The 17,134-nt window shown below is 44.0% G+C and overlaps 1 protein-coding gene, 1 long non-coding RNA gene and 2 other non-coding genes across 4 annotated transcripts; 3 read left to right on the plus strand and 1 right to left on the minus strand.

The window, feature by feature from the left end:
- Nucleotides 1-338: 338 nt before the first annotated feature.
- usp46 (ubiquitin specific peptidase 46) lies at nt 339-11,920 on the minus strand. Its single transcript, XM_077017095.1, has 9 exons — nt 11,517-11,920; nt 7,192-7,272; nt 5,030-5,243; nt 3,750-3,991; nt 2,692-2,768; nt 2,154-2,237; nt 1,849-2,046; nt 1,396-1,474; nt 339-1,269 (listed from the first exon to the last, which is right to left on the minus strand). The coding sequence occupies exons 1-9, from the start codon at nt 11,550-11,552 to the stop codon at nt 1,168-1,170; spliced, it is 1,113 nt and encodes a 370-aa protein (XP_076873210.1). The 5' UTR covers nt 11,553-11,920; the 3' UTR covers nt 339-1,167.
- A 419-nt stretch (nt 11,921-12,339) lies between these two features.
- On the plus strand, nt 12,340-15,066 carry LOC143523003 (uncharacterized). Its single transcript, XR_013133196.1, has 6 exons — nt 12,340-12,457; nt 12,923-12,987; nt 13,257-13,309; nt 13,547-13,593; nt 13,707-13,768; nt 14,808-15,066. It is a non-coding gene; the product is annotated as an uncharacterized LOC143523003 (long non-coding RNA).
- On the plus strand, nt 13,042-13,160 carry LOC143523674 (small nucleolar RNA SNORA26). The gene has a single exon (XR_013133420.1). It is a non-coding gene; the product is annotated as a small nucleolar RNA SNORA26 (small nucleolar RNA).
- On the plus strand, nt 13,356-13,476 carry LOC143523673 (small nucleolar RNA SNORA26). Its single transcript, XR_013133419.1, has one exon. It is a non-coding gene; the product is annotated as a small nucleolar RNA SNORA26 (small nucleolar RNA).
- Nucleotides 15,067-17,134: the final 2,068 nt, after the last annotated feature.

A 17,134-nucleotide genomic window follows, 5' to 3' on the forward strand; every position in this document is an offset into this window, starting at 1 on the left:
CACGCTGATTTCCACAGGGGTCTTTCAGTCATTAGTCCCCACAATACGAGGGTTTCTCTGAAAATCCATGGGTTGTCACGAGATAGAAATAATTTACAGGAAGTTAGCAAGCTTTACGATGGACAGAGTTATAGATTACCTTGAAATGAATGCCAAACCTAAACATGAATGAAGTTATAAAATTAATTTACACAATCTGCAGTTCCACTCATTTCAGAGTAATGGTGAGCAACAGAATTTTTTTTTCACATGAGGAACTGGCATCTACCCCACACTGCAGGATCCTAAAATGAAAATATTGAACATACTTTTTGAATATTTATGGTTTTCAGTCAGAGTGACTGTGAGGATAGTGAATTATTCATATCCTGCACAGTATCATTTGGGAAGAGAAAATTTGTTAAAGATTTAATTTTATTAAAACCCTAAAATCAGAAGTGCCCTTGTGAATGTTAGGACGGTTAAATCAACTTCTAAATCAGCCTAAATCCCCTGAAATGTGTGCCGTGTTTAGGGGATCCAACCCTGAAAAAACCCTCCTTTGTGAAATACCCTCCAAGCTCTGGACAACTGGACATATACACAAAACACAAACATACAAAAGCATCCCGTTCATACACACATCTGTGCTAAAGAAGCCACATGGACCTCAAGGGGGAAGAACCATAAATTGAAACCAGAGTTCAAGTATGTAAGAAGGGGCCTCTCCTTGGTTTGAGTTACCCAGAAAGAGAGCCATCCTCCAGCCAGCAGGGGGCGATCTAGAAGCCCAGACCTTTACGTGGGCCTCACTGCTTGAGGTGGTGATTTGCTTCTTTTAAACTTACGAAAAAACACTAAATATGCTAAATATGTGGTGGTTTTTAAGCATTTTGTAGTGTTTGTTGCTCTCTTATGTTAGTTTATAAAGTGCGTACTATATGCAGGTGACTGACTGAAGTGTCGACAATAAAGGGAGGTTTCTGGGAAATGTAGTACTGGCAAACGTGAGGTCTGGGTGCAGTTGGCACAGGTTTCAGTAATGGGTCCTGAGTGGGGAGGGGGCAGTTTTGTGTGTTGTGGAGTTTATGGTCAGTGACTAAATTACCCAACGTCCCTCTCCCTTCACTGTCTCTCTGTCACCGTCTCCACTGTGTCCTCTGTCTCTCTGCACTCCCCCTCTTCCTGTCACTCTCTGGACTGATAGAACAAGATGTATCCTGACTCAGAGTTCTTAGAGATGTCAGATGTTAAGCCGTAAAACTCTTCTATTGCTTGGGCATCGATTTTCTAAGAGAAACAGACAGAGAGAAGGAAAACAATGAAATGACCATGCATAGATATTTCAGCCAGATCAGTGAAAGAGCAAATTTGTCTTTGTAAACATACAAAAGCCGACCCCCAACTGTCTCATACCTCGACAATGTCGTCATCGAAGAGCAACCAGAAGCCATGACTCTTCACGATGGTGATGTAGTGTCCTCTGTTTGGCCCACTGCAAAAGCACAGAGATGATGTCTCTACACATGAATATCAACCAAACATGCTTGTGTGGTCTGTGTGTACATCGACTCTCAGGCCTGGAGTATAAAATGGGAATTGTGACAAATGTGTCAGGGACGATGCAGTGGGAGTGGCCCAGAGTGTCTGGTGGGAGTGGCCCAGAGTGTCTGGTGGGAGTGGCCCAGAGTGTCTGGTGGGAGTGGCCCAGAGTGTCTGGTGGGAGTGGCCCAGAGTGTCTGGTGGGAGTGGCCCAGAGTGTCTGGTGGGAGTGGCCCAGAGTGTCTGGTGGGAGTGGCCCAGAGTGTCTGGTGGGAGTGGCCCAGAGTGTCTGGTGGGAGTGGCCCAGAGTGTCTGGGCTGGCCGCACCTGCCACAATGCACCACCACGGCGACCAGGTCATACATGCGGTCCAGGTTGACGGCGTCGCCAGATGTGTTGAAGAGGCGGAGCTCGAGGGGGAAGACCACGCGGTAGCTGAGCTTGGTGTAGCGCTGTAGCTGCTCCATGTACTTAAAACGCTTAAGGTGTAGGGCCAGGATCATAGGCAACTTCTTCACCCGCATCCTACACACACACACACACACACACACACACACAGAATCATGTTCATGACCTACTCATATACTCAGGTATACACACTCTAGACTAAGACGCATGTTATGGACTCAGACCGTTTCTGGGCCTCTTGCTTGCTACAGCAGGTTTCGCAGTAGTATTTATATTCGCTGCACAGTGTCTCCGTGTTACTGAAGTCCCTGTTCAGACACACACATACACACACACACACACACACATACACACACACACACACACACACACATGGGCCCATATGTCACCAGGGTGCTACAGAGTGCATGCGTCAGGGTATGGCTCATGTGTGCGGCTCTGTGTTTGCAGGTGTGTGTATCTGAGCATTATTGAGGTGTTTTGTGAGATTGTACGTGTGTGTGTGTGTGTACCTGAGGCAGTGCGTTATTGAAGTGTTTTGTGAGATTGTATGTGTGTGTGTGTGTGTGTGTGTGTGTGTGTGTGTGTGTGTGTGTGTACCTGAGGCAGTGCGTTATTGAAGTGTTTTGTGAGATTGTATGTGTGTGTGTGTGTGTGTGTGTGTGTGTGTGTGTGTGTGTGTGTGTGTACCTGAGGCAGTGCGTTATTGAAGTGTTTTGTGAGATTGTATGTGTGTGTGTGTGTGTGTGTGTGTGTGTGTACCTGAGGCAGTGCGTTATTGAAGTGTTTTGCTCAACATCCACAGACAAATCCAGGAAGTCTTCATCTTTACTGCTGACCTGCAGTAAGCAGGACAGAAGTCTTTCATGAGTGTGTGTGTGTGTGTGTGTGTGTGTGTGTGAGAGAGAGAGAGAGAGAATGTGTGTGTGTGTGTGTGTTTGCATATGTTTCCAATCACAATGCAAAGCTGTTCTAGTGCTTCAATTTCTTGCAATTGATGACGTTTAATCAACAAGTCCAGCAGACCACAAACAACTCAGATCTGAAGCACGACGGGAGAACAGTGAAGTGGCATCTGTAGGAGAACTGCAGAAACAAACAATAACTAATGACGATTAACAGCCTGTCAGCTCTACACAATCCACAAAACACAACATGAATCCTGGCAGCAACAAATCACACACACACACACACACACACACACAAAAAGCAGGCTCCACTTCCACCGAAGAGAACAGACATCAATACAGCTATGGCAGAAAGGAAGAGTGGCCATTTCAAATTCTGAAATTAGGCTTGTACTGTGAGTACCAGACCAAACACACACACACACACACACACACACACACACACACACACACACACACACACACACACACACACACACACAGCTCTACACTCTACAGCACAGTCCATCATATCGGCTCAGCGATCCCGTCAGGGTGGAAAAAAACCAGAGAGGATGTTATAGTGCTGAGACGGCATGACAGCTATTATCTTTCATTTATCTACCCGTTGATCTCAAAACTGGGCCGACCCGGCAGCTGCACGTGCTGCACCGGTCCAACGAGGTCACGTGCACAGCAGGACCGACTCTGACGACCCCCAGAAGCCAACGATCCACAGCCTGAAGGACCAAACCAGCCCTCCAGGGCGTGCAATTATGAGAGTGACGCGTTTGTCTCGTCTAAAGATCTCGCTACATTCTTGAAGTCGAGGCTCGAGTGGAAGCGGAGACGGAGACATCCCAGAACTAACAACCATAAACGTGCCACGTCAACCGTCTGCCTCTCTTCTGCCAATCAGGAAGCAGCTCTCACCGTCTCACAGTTGAGGCAGCGCGTCTCATTGGTCAGCGTGCCCTGGAAGATGTCATGCACCCAGGTTGACTCCGCCTTGTTCTCGGGCTCGGTGATGTCAGAGGAGGCGGAGCCTCCGTTGCTCTTCAGACGCCCGTTCTGCTTCTCCTGCTTCTTCTCCTCCTGCAGAATGTCGGCCACTGTGTTCAGCAGGTAGTTCAAGAACTCGTGAGCGTCCTGCTGCATGTAGTTGTCAAACAAGTCTGTAGGGGGAGACAGAGAGCATAGCATGGTGTTAGCTACTGGAAGGCATTCATTAATCCTACTAACAAAGTAAGACAGAAAAGGAATGCAGGACTTTTTTAAGCGCTTGACTGAAATTAATTTAGACACAAAGTGTGTCAGCAACATGCAAGGACAGTGTCGGCGAAGCACGTTGCACAAGTGAGCGTGCCTAATGGTGACAGCCTGGTTCACACAGGCTGAGATGCACACAAGTGGTGATTAACGCACAGTTCAGCACTCTGAACACCACAGAACAGTGTGAAAGTGTGTATGTACCACCACATGTACATCAGAGAACTGTAGCTGCTCACCTGACATACTAAAGCCCATAGATACGGATTCAATGTCAGTAGACATGCTCAACTGAACATACACGCATACACACACGCTCGCACACACACACACACACACTGCAACGTGAGCTCTGTGAGTAGTGTGTGTGTTTGCAAGTTGTCAGCTGACTGATTCCTCTCTGACAGAGGCCTGTATTGTTCATTCACCGAGAGAGTAAAACAGTAGAACAAGTCTCCTTTCATACCACCCACCCACCTACCTACACACACACACACACACACTCACACACACACACACACAATCCCTTACACCTGTCTCTCATTCCACACATACACCATATTACACAGGGACTTACTATTGGTAATGGCGGGGTCAGATGTTAATTCACTGATGTTGCCAAGAACATTACAGACCTAATCACATACCTTAAAACTATCTTGGCACGTTTTCCACATACCAAACTGGTTTGCAGGACAAAGAGAATAAGACAATGTGACTTGTTGATGTATTTTAAATGGATCAATCATGAGCCACATTAGTGAAAGTGTGTTGGTAGAAAACTAAGCATGTGACATTCGGACAGTGAGAAGCACACAGGCTGAGGCGCCCTGATCCACCTGCCCCAAAGGCCCCGATCCACCTGCCCCAAAGGCCCCGATCCACCTGCCTTAACTGCCCTGCCACACACACCTCTCTCACTGGCTGTGTGGCGGCCTGCTCACCGTTTTCCTTGCGCAGGCGGGAGATGAACCTCTTTGGTGGGATGACGCCCACTTTCTTCTTCTGCGTGGCGATGCTGTGGAAGAGCTCGGCCAGGCAGGTGAGCAGACTCTCCCTCTTCTTCTGCTGAGCCTTGTAGGCCAGCACGCTCTCCCGAAACGGCCGGCAGAAGTAGAGAGCCTGCAGCACCGAGTTACAGTAGCACGTGTTCCCAAACTGAGAGAGAGAGGGAGAGAGAGATATCTTCTTTCTCAGTCAGGAATTATCAGAGTAAAGATCAAAATGTGTAATGCAATCAGTTAAGGCAAAAAGAAGACAGGAAGTGCGTCTGACAATCTTCTGTTTAATGACGCTGGAAGGCCGTGTGCTACTGCCGTTCCCACGAGATGTCATCTTGGACCATCCCAAGACTCAAGTTCAGGGTTAGGATGGGTGATGCTGCTGCAGAAGAGATCTCACAATACTGCACCTTGTGGGGATTCTCTGGGATTCGAGAGAAGGTAACGGACAACATATGGAGGGGCTGTATGATCACTATCTTTACCAAATATGGCATCAAATACAACATATGGAGGGGCTGTATGATCACTATCTTTACCAAATATGGCATCAAATACAACATATGGAGGGGCTGTATGATCACTATCTTTACCAAATATGGCATCAAATACAACATATGGAGGGGCTGTATGATCACTATCGTTACCAAATATGGCATCAAATACAAGTTGGTCACAAACAGTGAAAGTGAACCTGAACCAGACACATGCAGTGGGATGGGATGCAAATATCATGACCTACCCCACGCAACAGTACTGCTATAGATCCCAAGAAACTCACTCTCTCTCTTTCTCTCTCTCTCTCTCACACACACACACACACACACACACACACACACACACACACACACACCCTCTTAATTTGTCCAGCAAACATGTTTTCTTTTCTCAGGGCATGTTGTTGATGTTATGAGTGAGAAGCAGACGGTTCTCCATGGCCTCATTTGACTTAATGAGAAAACTTTTTTCCTGTAATGATATTTTTGTTTACTGTGACGCTAGCATCTCGAGAAAAGATAGACATCCCCCAGTATCAGCCACCGTGTTAAGATTGTTTTACATCAAGACAAATAACCGTCGCAGAATGAAAATAAGTGCTCTATACTGTATTGAGGACGCAAGTTTAGTGTCTCTTTTGCAATAAGAGACACAGAAAATATACAATACATGTTGAAGTGGCCGATAATGGGGACAGTGGACAATAGGAGCTACCAAAGTAATAAATGAAATGGTTATCTTCCATCTGTTGTCCCGTAGCCTATCCTGGTATTGACTTGAGTCCTGACTTGGACTCCATCCTAAAAACTCGTGACTTGACATGGACTTGTATTTTGCAACTTTTGAACATCTCTCTCTCTCTTCTAAAAGATGTGCAAAGTAACTAAAGTGTTGTTTTGTTGCTAATTATGAAACAGTGTATACATTCTCCATCTGGATTGAATTGTGCTTTGTGGAACCCCATGACGTTGGCACACCATCTAAACAAAAGAGAAATAAAACCACTGGCATTTTGTGATGGTCTGTACAGTAAAAATGAGTGTTGGAGCCAGTTGGGTTTGTGATGCTATATCACTGTAAAGCAACTGCTGAGGACATCACATGCAATATGGAAAAATATTAAATTGGCAACTCCCAACAAAACCAATACAAACACATCACCCTGATCTGTTTTGACTTTGGGATTGGTTTTGAGACAAACGGGGTTTAATGTACTGTGATGTCACTCTTGGCCATAGCCTTTTATTAAAATATAATGTCATAATATTTCAAAAACCACACTGAAAAAAGAGATTTAAACAAAATAAAAAAAACACAACAGCAAATGAAAAATGTTCGATTTATTTATTTCTTTTTTGCTGGGGTGGCGACTTCACCAAAGAGGTCCGTGGTACCAGTAGAGACCAGTAGAGTTAGTGAAAAACTAACAGTATGACATGGCCCGATGACCAGCCACAAACACAGAAATGGAGACCTTTCATTCACTGACCAAAGAACCAAAGGTTCTGCAAAGTCAGTGCAGCTCCTCATAGCATTTGTCTGTTCTGGCTCATGCACAAACACACGTGGTGGCCCTGAGGGCCAGACCTGAACTGATTGACACTTACATTGACCAATCCGAAGTAGTGTTCATTAATCGGGAATTGCTCTGGGCCAATGTCTTTCTCCAGAGCAGAGGCATTGGTGCCCTAAAGGAGGGGGAAAAAGACAGCAAAGAAGGGCAGAAAGAGACTGTGAGTTCAAATAATCTAATACAATCACACTAATACAATCACAGTGACACCATTCGGGGTTATGGGTAATATTCTTTAAGTGTTTCAAAGTGCTCACATAAACACGTGCTCACAGAAGATGGTTTTGTGGATTACCTGAGGCAGAGGTGACCAAATGAGACACAAACAGAGCCATGTGAGTACGCTGTGTACTCTGCGTTTGGGTTTAACGGCGTCTTAAAGAAACCAGCTCTAGGGTATAAACAGCCTGTCGCATGGCCAACGAAAGCACTCCTTCAGTCTCGGCAATCGACATAAACATCTAGGTACACTGTGCTAAGCATGTCATCATGCCAACCACACTTAAATCTACCTTGTCTACCTGAGTAAGGATCAACTTATATGGCAGTGCCATAATCATATCAATTACAAGTAATAAGCCAATACTGATCTTAGATCAGGTAGACACCCACTACCAGGCCACAGTAGTCAGGTTCTAATCACGGAAAGTAGACCATTATTATGACCTTATAAGAGAAGGATTTGAGCTTGGGCAGCTGACATCATGGGTTTTATGGGTACAGGGTGCTCTCTCTGCAAAGCACTCAAAAACCGAATTTTTCTTGGTCTCATTCAAGGTACACATGCCTCCTTTATTGTCTCTGACATTCATAAAACCTTTAGAAATACACAGTGCTCAACCCCATTCGCAAATTACACTGAGAAAGCAGTACCACAGAAATAGCATGAAACAAAGAGGCTTAAAATAGTCAGAAGTACCCCCAAACTGCCCTCAACCCACCCCCCAGATTAGACTGAGGTTTAGAGATAACCAAACAATAGAGCATAAAGGGATGAGAAGAGCATCTTTAAATCAAACTGTTCCCTAAAGTCAAATGAGTCAAGTCAGTATATTGCATGTGAACACAGTAATAAGGAGTCTGTGGTTGTACGGCCTACAGGGTAGGAGATGCTCTGATCCTCACTACACATCCTAACGCTCTTCATCCACATGAGACCACACACACACACACACACACACACACACACACACACACACACACAACAGCAGTTGTGAGTAATCAAGGTGTTTATTGTACACTCTTAATAAAGCAAGGGATGGTCTACCAGGAAACAAACTACAATAGCCATGAATGGGCAAAAAAACCCAAATGACTGGTCTGGTTCCCAGTGTGTACACATACTGGGAAATGACTGGACTGGTTTCCAGTGTGTACACATACTGGTAAATGTATGTCATTCGTTGGGGATATATGTGGCTGCAAAGTCCTCTGAATGTAAATCTTCTAAGCAGTGGGTAGAACCTGCTCTCATATTTGAATATGAAATATCTGTGATCTCCAAATATTAAAGCTCTTCCTCCTAGATGAAACCATGGTCCCATGGTCATTTAATGATGACTAGATTGGTCTTTCTCCTTCTGTTTGTAAACGATTGATGTTTACAAAAATGTAAATAAATAATGTAAAATGTGCCATATTGTCAATTGTGATTTTTCACCGCAATCAACACACACACACACACACACACACACACACACACACACACACACACTAGTGATTTCTATGGGGCTGTGGATCACATGTGCCCAGAGTGGTGGGCAACCCTAGCCCAGCACCCGGGGAGCAGTTGGGGTTAGGTGCCTTGCTCAAGGGCACCTCAGTCATGGCCTCAGGCCTGGGAATCAAACCTTCCGATCACAAGACCAGTTCCCTACCACAGAACCATGACATGAAAGATTCTATACTTACATTTAAATAATAAACTTAACAACAGGTCCTTGTTGAGGCTTTTGGGAAATTAGCAGGTCGATTGATCATTAATCAATCTACTGCATTATCTGTTTTTAGCGGCACTGTAACACCTGCAGAGCACATTTCATGTGCATTCTCACTGCACCGAAGGTTACAGCAAATGTTTCTTTCACAAAACCATACAGGGCAAAAATATTACCAAGGGAACAGCCAAGGATCAACAGCCTTACATAACGTTAACAGCAACAATTCTTGTTGTTGCCGGATAAAAAAAATCTTTAAAAATATCCCATTTTCTGCATGTTCATTACCATATTTACATATGTATATATTTGCAGATTAAGCATAACAGTTAGAAATTCTAGTTGTTCTCAGAGGCATAAGAACAAACCCATTCCAGAAATGAGCCCTGAAATACATCCGCTGAAGATGAAATTGTAATGCAACAATCAGCCCAGTCATCAGTGTGACACGTCCAGTACGTGAGCCAGAACAACGGCTTGGCTCTGAAACGGACATCACAGTGGTGCAGGAAGGAGGCACACAAATGACGGACAAGTGACCGACGGCACAGAGCCGCACTGTGTGCCGCGTGACAGTAATGACCTGAGAAAGCATTTCTTCCCTCTAAGGAAATATGAATCCAGAGAGGTTCCCATTTCAACATTCACAGGGCCCAAGTAGCCATTGACTCATATACAAGTATTGCATTGTGTGACCAAGCGATTAAAGAACGTAAATGTTCTCTGCCTACAGCAGGAGGAAGGGTATACTCAAAACAAAGACCACTGATATCGAAGAAGCTCAAAGATTTTGGATATAAAATGAAAGAACCATGAATGGAGACTTTTGCCTGCATTATTTAAACAGGCTTTTGGGCTGTTCAGTATTAAATAAGCAGAATGAAAGAATGCATTTCTTTGTGCTTGAACTAACTGGGCCTGAAAAATGGGTCTTACAATGATCACAACCATTCATGCAGTTCAGCACATTTACCGCACATCGGACATGTGACTGGCACGCACCATTAAAAGCACCCATGTCTCTGACTGGTTATATAATTGGCAACACAGGCTGCCCTGCATAGTACATCAGTGATACCACTGATCAGCTGAAATAACACATTCCCTTCATCACCAGACCAGATCATCCTCATCATCACCTCATGTGAGACCGCATGTGCACCAACTGCCTTTCTGTCTGTGTGGGGACCATTTTAACCCTCTTCTACACTAGAGCATGTGAACACAAATACATTTCTTCAACCACATTACACTGACTAATTAAATTAAGGACAGTATGGCAAAGATATACAGCACACAGCAAGAGGAAATATATGGGAATGTGTGTGAACAAATAAAAATAAAGAAATCAATCCGAAGAGGATATGAATGTCCTGCAGTTCTGCAATCGCCATTAGAGAAACGCATTCCACTACGCCAGAAACACTCGGCCACACATGAAACCTGCCCTTTTACAGAGTAAAAACTGACCCAGCACACCTTAACTTTCAAATCAAGGTTTTGAGGAGCAGGTGAGAGGCCTGTCTTAACCCAGCTGTGTTAGGTTATGCTTGGTACCACACTCTCAAAGAACAGTGGTTACCCAACTCACCCTTATCTGAAGAAGTGTGAGGTACATGGCTGATGTCTTTTACAAAAACAACCCAACTAACTCCACAGTCCAATGACGCGGCAAATTGTAGATGAAAGGTTTGGAGGACTTTAACTTGCTAACTAATTTACTTGACATCATACCTGAGATGCACATTACAGCGGTCTACCGTAACAGTTCAGCTTACAACCTGGTTTAGATCCTTCCAACTATCTAATAACCGAGCACTCAAGCGTGACCCCTCTGACCTCTTTATTATTAATGATCATGAGAAACGCTGATTATATTGGAAGCTGTTTGAAGATGCTGTGATGTTAATGGACAGACGGGATCCTACACTTCAGTGGGAGTCATTCATGCCCATAACACCGTGCGCGTGCCCAGGAGTCCATGGCAACGTCAAATCTAAACTTCCGGTTCACTTTAGTTCTCAATAAAACAGTAAAAGAGATCCTCTAAACACAGACCAACCCAACTGTGTTATCGTAATAACTCGGCTCCTGTCGTTTTATGATTAGCCCATTCTCAGATTTCAGCTCACAGATAACAAAAACACAACAGTTCGCTGGTAGAGTTTATCAACACAGCCCACTACCCCTAACCTAGATTCTACACTTTAGGGGCGGCCCAAGCAGCTGCCACAAACCACATACTTGGACCTGTTATGGCACAACATTAGATTTAATGAATACAGAAGCAACACGACGGTCCAAAACTGTTTTAGCATGTTTGGTATCGCTAGTTACCGTAAACTATGCACTTGCCTCAATGCACCACGAACCAAGTCGAGTCAGTGAGCCCGCTGGCTGGACACACAGCCCGTGTACTTACCATATTACAGATGGAGGCGATGTTTCTGACAGTCATTTAGTTCACAGGGCTCCCCTCGCCGTCATCTCTATTAAATAAACATGGTTTCAAGTTCAGGGCGATACTGAGCGAGTGGACCAGGAGGCCAACTCCAGTCCCTGTGGTAGAGACCACTGAGCCACAGACATGAAGCGTTCTCCGTTAACGCGATGGTGCTTCACTCGGAGCGAGAGAAAATGTCCCCTGCAGTCCGGATGTCTTAAAAAATGACCTTAATTCATCCTGTCTGCTTGAATCTCGTTAGATACAAACGCATGTGAAAGCGCTTGCTGTAAACATAGCCTGTAGCAGGTAAGCAGGCAGCTAGCGGAGTCAGTACACCCTTGGTGGACGGGGCACGGTCCGCCCATTTTGATGGGGACTGCTTTGATGCACATGAAACGAGGTGGGCTTCATTTTCACTGACCGATGACTCCACCAATGAGAACCAGTGGTCCTGCTTCTCCAGGAGCCAACCATGTACACTGTGATCAATGATAGAACAAGTCGCATTTGCTCATTTAAGTATTTGACAATTTGAAGGGAGTGCAATAACCAGATAAACCTACAACGTGCCTCAAATACATAAGATAGATGTGTATAAAACAGTCAAAAAGTACTTGTTGGTGAAGTAAAAAACGGTTTTAATATTCTCAATTTCAACAAAAACAAAAACAGGTATGATGTAAGGTTATCATGGCTGTATATATGTTACAAAACCACTTTAGACGCAGTAAACAGGTCGGACGTTGTTATTCAGCGCAGCCTGCTCTGCCTTTAGAAGTGGGCTGTACCTTTAAACAAGTCCCACAATGCAGTTCTCTCGCGCTCGCGGGTCTTTCCTCGCGCAGAAGCGCGTGCCACGTTCTTTCTCCTCCGTGTCGTCAGGGAGGCGGACGTGTGCATCATGGGTGGCGCGGATGGTGAGTCTAGTCGTGTTTGATAGCCCACAAAAGTAACTGTATTTCATTCGGTCTGCACTTTCTCAAACATACAGTCTTAAGTTTGCGTTTGAAACCTACTTTTAACAGTTGGCTGGTATTTGCTAACGTGGTTGACACACGTTTAGCTACCTAGCGAGCTAAGCTAGCGTTCTATTAAAGATGGCGTTTGGACTAGAGGTTCTTGGTTAACTGGTCAGGATGGATGTTTAATCAAGTTAACAGGCGTCAGCTGAACTACGAACGTAACTAACTAGTTGAATCGGTTGCAAGGTAATCTGTCCCACGTGTCCGTGTAAAGATCACCAACACGTGGGAGGATATCTCGGCCTAGGTCAGCTATGCTATGATCATGTTCAACAGGTGCTCTTCCTAGGAACTAATGGGTCTAACGTTGTGTTTATCATAGTCCATGTTTGTTAAGAAAATGTCTTCCTTATGATCTAGACTGGTGCAGTGAGCCATGGGATTGCAGAGGGATTGGCTGCGTTGCATGAAGAAACTGCGGAAATGTAAGCGTTATTTGTCAAAAATGACGGTTTAAACGGTTGTTTCCTTCCCCAATGGAGCACATTTAAGACCGTGTATGTCCTAAATGTTCAGAACAGGAAGGGAGAAGAATTCTCTCAAAAACCTGAGGCCAAGATTGCTTTCTTTGCCTCGGAGCCTGTCGGGAGAGACAATACTGGTTCCTTATAAACTGTTCGAAATGATTCCTATATTTGTTTTGAGAACGGTATTTAAAGTGTCAAAAGTGTAACGAGCATTACTTATTTTTCAGGTTGGAGTTGTGAAAATGTAACCCTGTTGTAATGGAGAGCCTGGCACAAAATGGTGAGTCATGTTACTTAGCCACTTGGCTAACTGTTCATCCCCCTTTATGCCCATTTAAGACGATTTGTGTCCTAAATGACAACATGGGGGGGTAGAATAAATACTCTCAAAAACCTAAAGTAAAGGTTCTATATTCCTTACTTTGGATCCTGTCGGGAGTAACATTTTTTTTTCTTATGTTTTTTAACCTCAGACTAATGATTACAAATCTCAAGCCAAATGTCCATTTTTGTTCAGGTGCCAGACACTGGGCAATGACGACCCACCACGTCTGAAGTACTCGGGTGAGCAGACCTTGTATGATCTGTACAATAAAGTAAAATGACATGTCCTGCATTAGGAGCTGTGAACATTTGTGCAGTTGGGTTCATAGTTCTCACGTAATATCACCTTACAGGAATGTCCACCTGTAGGACAAGACGAGGCTTCCTTCCCCTGGACGTCATTTATTCTCACCAGGTTTGTTCAGTTAGAATGACTCATGACCGTTTCTGCAGTAAATGTTAAGATGAAATAAACATTAAGTATTTTTATCTTATATTGGCCATATTAATCGTTCTGCCAGTTTCATTTTGTGGACTGAGGCAACTCACTGCTAACTAGTGATGAGGGAACAAGTTAAAAGAAAAGGTTTTTCAGTCTTGAACTTGCCGGCATGTTTTTGGAAGGAAAAGGGGGTATTCACTGTTCTGCAGATTAGATTTGTCATGTCACTACTTGAAATGTTATTGCTTTGTCACTACTGCATACTCAAATGCATAAAGTGAAAACAAAAATCTAAAGGCAAATCTTGGTCTCATTTTGAGTAAAAATCCAAAGAGAGAAAATAGGTTTTAAGACTAGATTTTAAAAAATGGGTAGTGCCGTTCTCCGTCTGAGGTGGATGGCTAATGCTAGGCAATTAGCATTCAACTTGGCTTTGATTTCTTCATTTCTCAACTTGCAGAGGTATTGATCCCTCAACTATGAAGTGTGTGTGTGTGTGTGTGTGTGTGTGTGTGTGTGAAATCTAAACGCTACTTTGGCTTTCATTCTGGAGGCAGTGTATGAGGAGATTCTCCACAACACGTGTAGCCGTTGCTAAAGAGGTCTTCTGGCTGGGCTGTGTTGAGAGAATGTAAAGAGAATCTCAATAAAGGGTTGAGGGCCACATGTGAAGGGCTCTGGTCTGCAGGTCTCTGTGCCAGTCACATGACCATAATCTGAATTGGCTTTCCCCTCTGTGCTTTGCCCACTGGAGGCTGTCTGTTTCTCCAGTGGCCATAAATGTGGGGTACACCAACACCTTGCAGAAGCTGGGGTCACAGGGCTTGTCCACACGCCTCGATCCTGTGCAAGGAACATCACTGTCCGATTTTTAGGCTTCCATCCAATGCCTGAATGTAGCCGGTGAAGATTGGACAGCAAATGTCTTTTAATCACGTGTATGCTGACTGTTGATTGGCTAATTATTATTGTGTCTAAATGGTGGTGACTGGCTCTCGTCTGATTTCTTCAGCTGCTGTTCCTGGGAGTCTTGATTACCACCTCTCTCGTCGCGGACGGAGGCGGAAAAGTCCAGGATGGAGATTGGACTTTACCAGCTTTTTACCACTGTGGCAAAATATCAAGCCTGTAGATGTTCACTAAGGATAAGGTCCAGGGTCCTGACTCTGGGTTCAGAGGCTAGCAGGGATTTTCTGCAGTGTGAAATCAGGCTGCTCTTAAACAGCTGTTCTCATGTTTGATAATGTCTGGTTAATAAACTGTTGAAGTAATTTTGGCTGTATGTTTAAATATTTCATCCTTCCAAAGATGTCAGAGTAAATGAACATGCAGATTGGCTGAACTGTGGCTCAGCCTGGTGTGCTTGTTACGCCCCTTGGCTGACTGCGTAAGGTTTTCGAGCTGGCACCCATAGATTCTCTGGCTAGGATCAGCAGTTAAATCACATGCAGGCCTTTTATAATTGTTTGATGCAGACAAAAACAATTTTACTTCAAAGAAGTGTTATACATTGTAAGAATTGTGAGCAGAAGGCAGCTAGATGTGTGCTCAGCCCTGCTGATCAAGGGCATGGCTCATCTGAACTGAGCCTTTGGTCTTTTTTTTTATTTTTTATGGCCATTGTGAAAAGGCAACATTTACTTCTAAGTTCAGCACTGCTGTTGAAGTGTTCCTCACACACAGCAGGACCTCACTGGACGATGGTGTGAACCCTTCAGCTGAATTCGGGGCAAATCCGTGTCTAAAAGATAAAGCTTTGTGCACTGACGTCTTAAAAGGTATTGCTGAGGAATACTGAAAAGTATTTTGGTTTATATTTGAGTTTATATTTAAATGAACAGAATGAAAAAGCTTTGTACAATGTACAGTTAAGATTGTGTGCAACCATACTATGGCAGACAGCTAATTTACTATCACGTGTCTGATCTAAAGGCTAGAGGTTCAGAGACTACACAGAATGCCACTGTTAAACGGCTCTGTGATTAGGGTTGACTGGGCAGGTGGAGATGGCTGTTTGAAATAGCCTATTAGTTGATGTGAACACGGACCCACCAGGACGTTCAGTTCTGGTCAAGTTGCTGCTCTGCTCCTCCAGGGTGCTTGGAGCTTTCTGTTCCTGTTAAGAAACGTGACATTACACAGGGGGGGTTTAAGCACACGGATAGTCTGGGTTTCCCCCCCACACACATTTGCAGTGTGTCAAAATGAGTTTGCCTTTACTCTTAGATATAAGACCCAATTGCATAAAAAAAAACTCAAAACCTTTACAGCAAAAGATGTGAAAATATTAAAAGTTCTGTTTTTGCACTCTAAAAAGAAACATTGCCCTTGCACAAAACTCATATTACTGTCTTAACTAAATAAGGGTTCAATATTGACCATCATATTACTGTCTTAACTAAAGGTTTTGAATATTGAGTATTACTGTCTAAAGTAAATAAGGTTTTAATATTGATTTATATTTCTGTCTTAACTAAGGTTTTGAATATTGACTGTTATATTAATGTATCTTGATTGAATTCTTAATTTTTTTTCAAACTGGCTTGCAGCTCTGTGACGGACGATTGTTGCTGGTTGTTATTGCACTACTTGCCAGTACATTGACACCTTTCAAATATATCACATGAACGTCATCTGTTTTTCACACACACACATGCAGTTCTGTTGAAGTGTACCTGCCAGTGTGTGTGGAAAGACTAACCCTCCACAGGTTAACTGGGATTCTCATTTTGCCTTTCCTACGGAAAACAACCCATTCTTTGCACTCAGAACGGTCTGTCTGCAACAGGTCTCATTGATCCAGCAAGCCCACCATACAAATTACTTTACACATACAGCAAATAGTTTTTAAAAATCACTGTAAAAGTGGCTTCACGGCAAGAAGGAATGACTTGTAGGGTGCTTGGCTGACTGTTCCTGTACAGGGTTTCCCTCCCCAGTCACCAGGGAAGTGAACGTCACTGTTGCAGCTGAATCATAAGACCAGCAACTTCTAAATCTCGCAGCAGTCTGAGTCTTACATACTCCTGCGCCGATGATACTATCAACAGTAGCGTCTGAGAGACGAGCAGAAGAGACGTGGTGTCTGATATTATTTAGAGGAATTCTCTTTCCAGGAGACAGGCAGTTCAGCTAAACAGTTTTCTCTGATTTCAAGAAAATGGAAATATTGTATAGCATGTATAGAAATTGATATTACAGCCTCCATGAAAATATTAGTGCTTGACTCAACATCAGTGTTTGAAGGTAATCTACCCTGACCCAGCCCATCTTGGCCGGGCCAGCCCCGCCCAGGGAGGCTTTGGGCTTGTCTGCCCATTTCCTCTCCAAACTATGTAC

Source organism: Brachyhypopomus gauderio, chromosome 9 (assembly GCF_052324685.1).
Source record: "Brachyhypopomus gauderio isolate BG-103 chromosome 9, BGAUD_0.2, whole genome shotgun sequence".
NCBI lineage: Eukaryota > Metazoa > Chordata > Actinopteri > Gymnotiformes > Hypopomidae > Brachyhypopomus > Brachyhypopomus gauderio.

Coding starts and splice junctions, on each gene's coding strand:
- usp46 (XM_077017095.1), bottom strand. CDS start 11,552: ATGACTGTCAGAAACATCGCCTCCATCTGTAATATG. Junction 5,244..7,191: donor ACTACTTCGGATTGGTCAAT/GTAAGTGTCAAT, acceptor TCTCTCTCTCAG/TTTGGGAACACGTGCTACTG. Junction 1,475..1,848: donor GTGGTGGTGCATTGTGGCAG/GTGCGGCCAGCC, acceptor GTGCTTTTGCAG/TGGGCCAAACAGAGGACACT.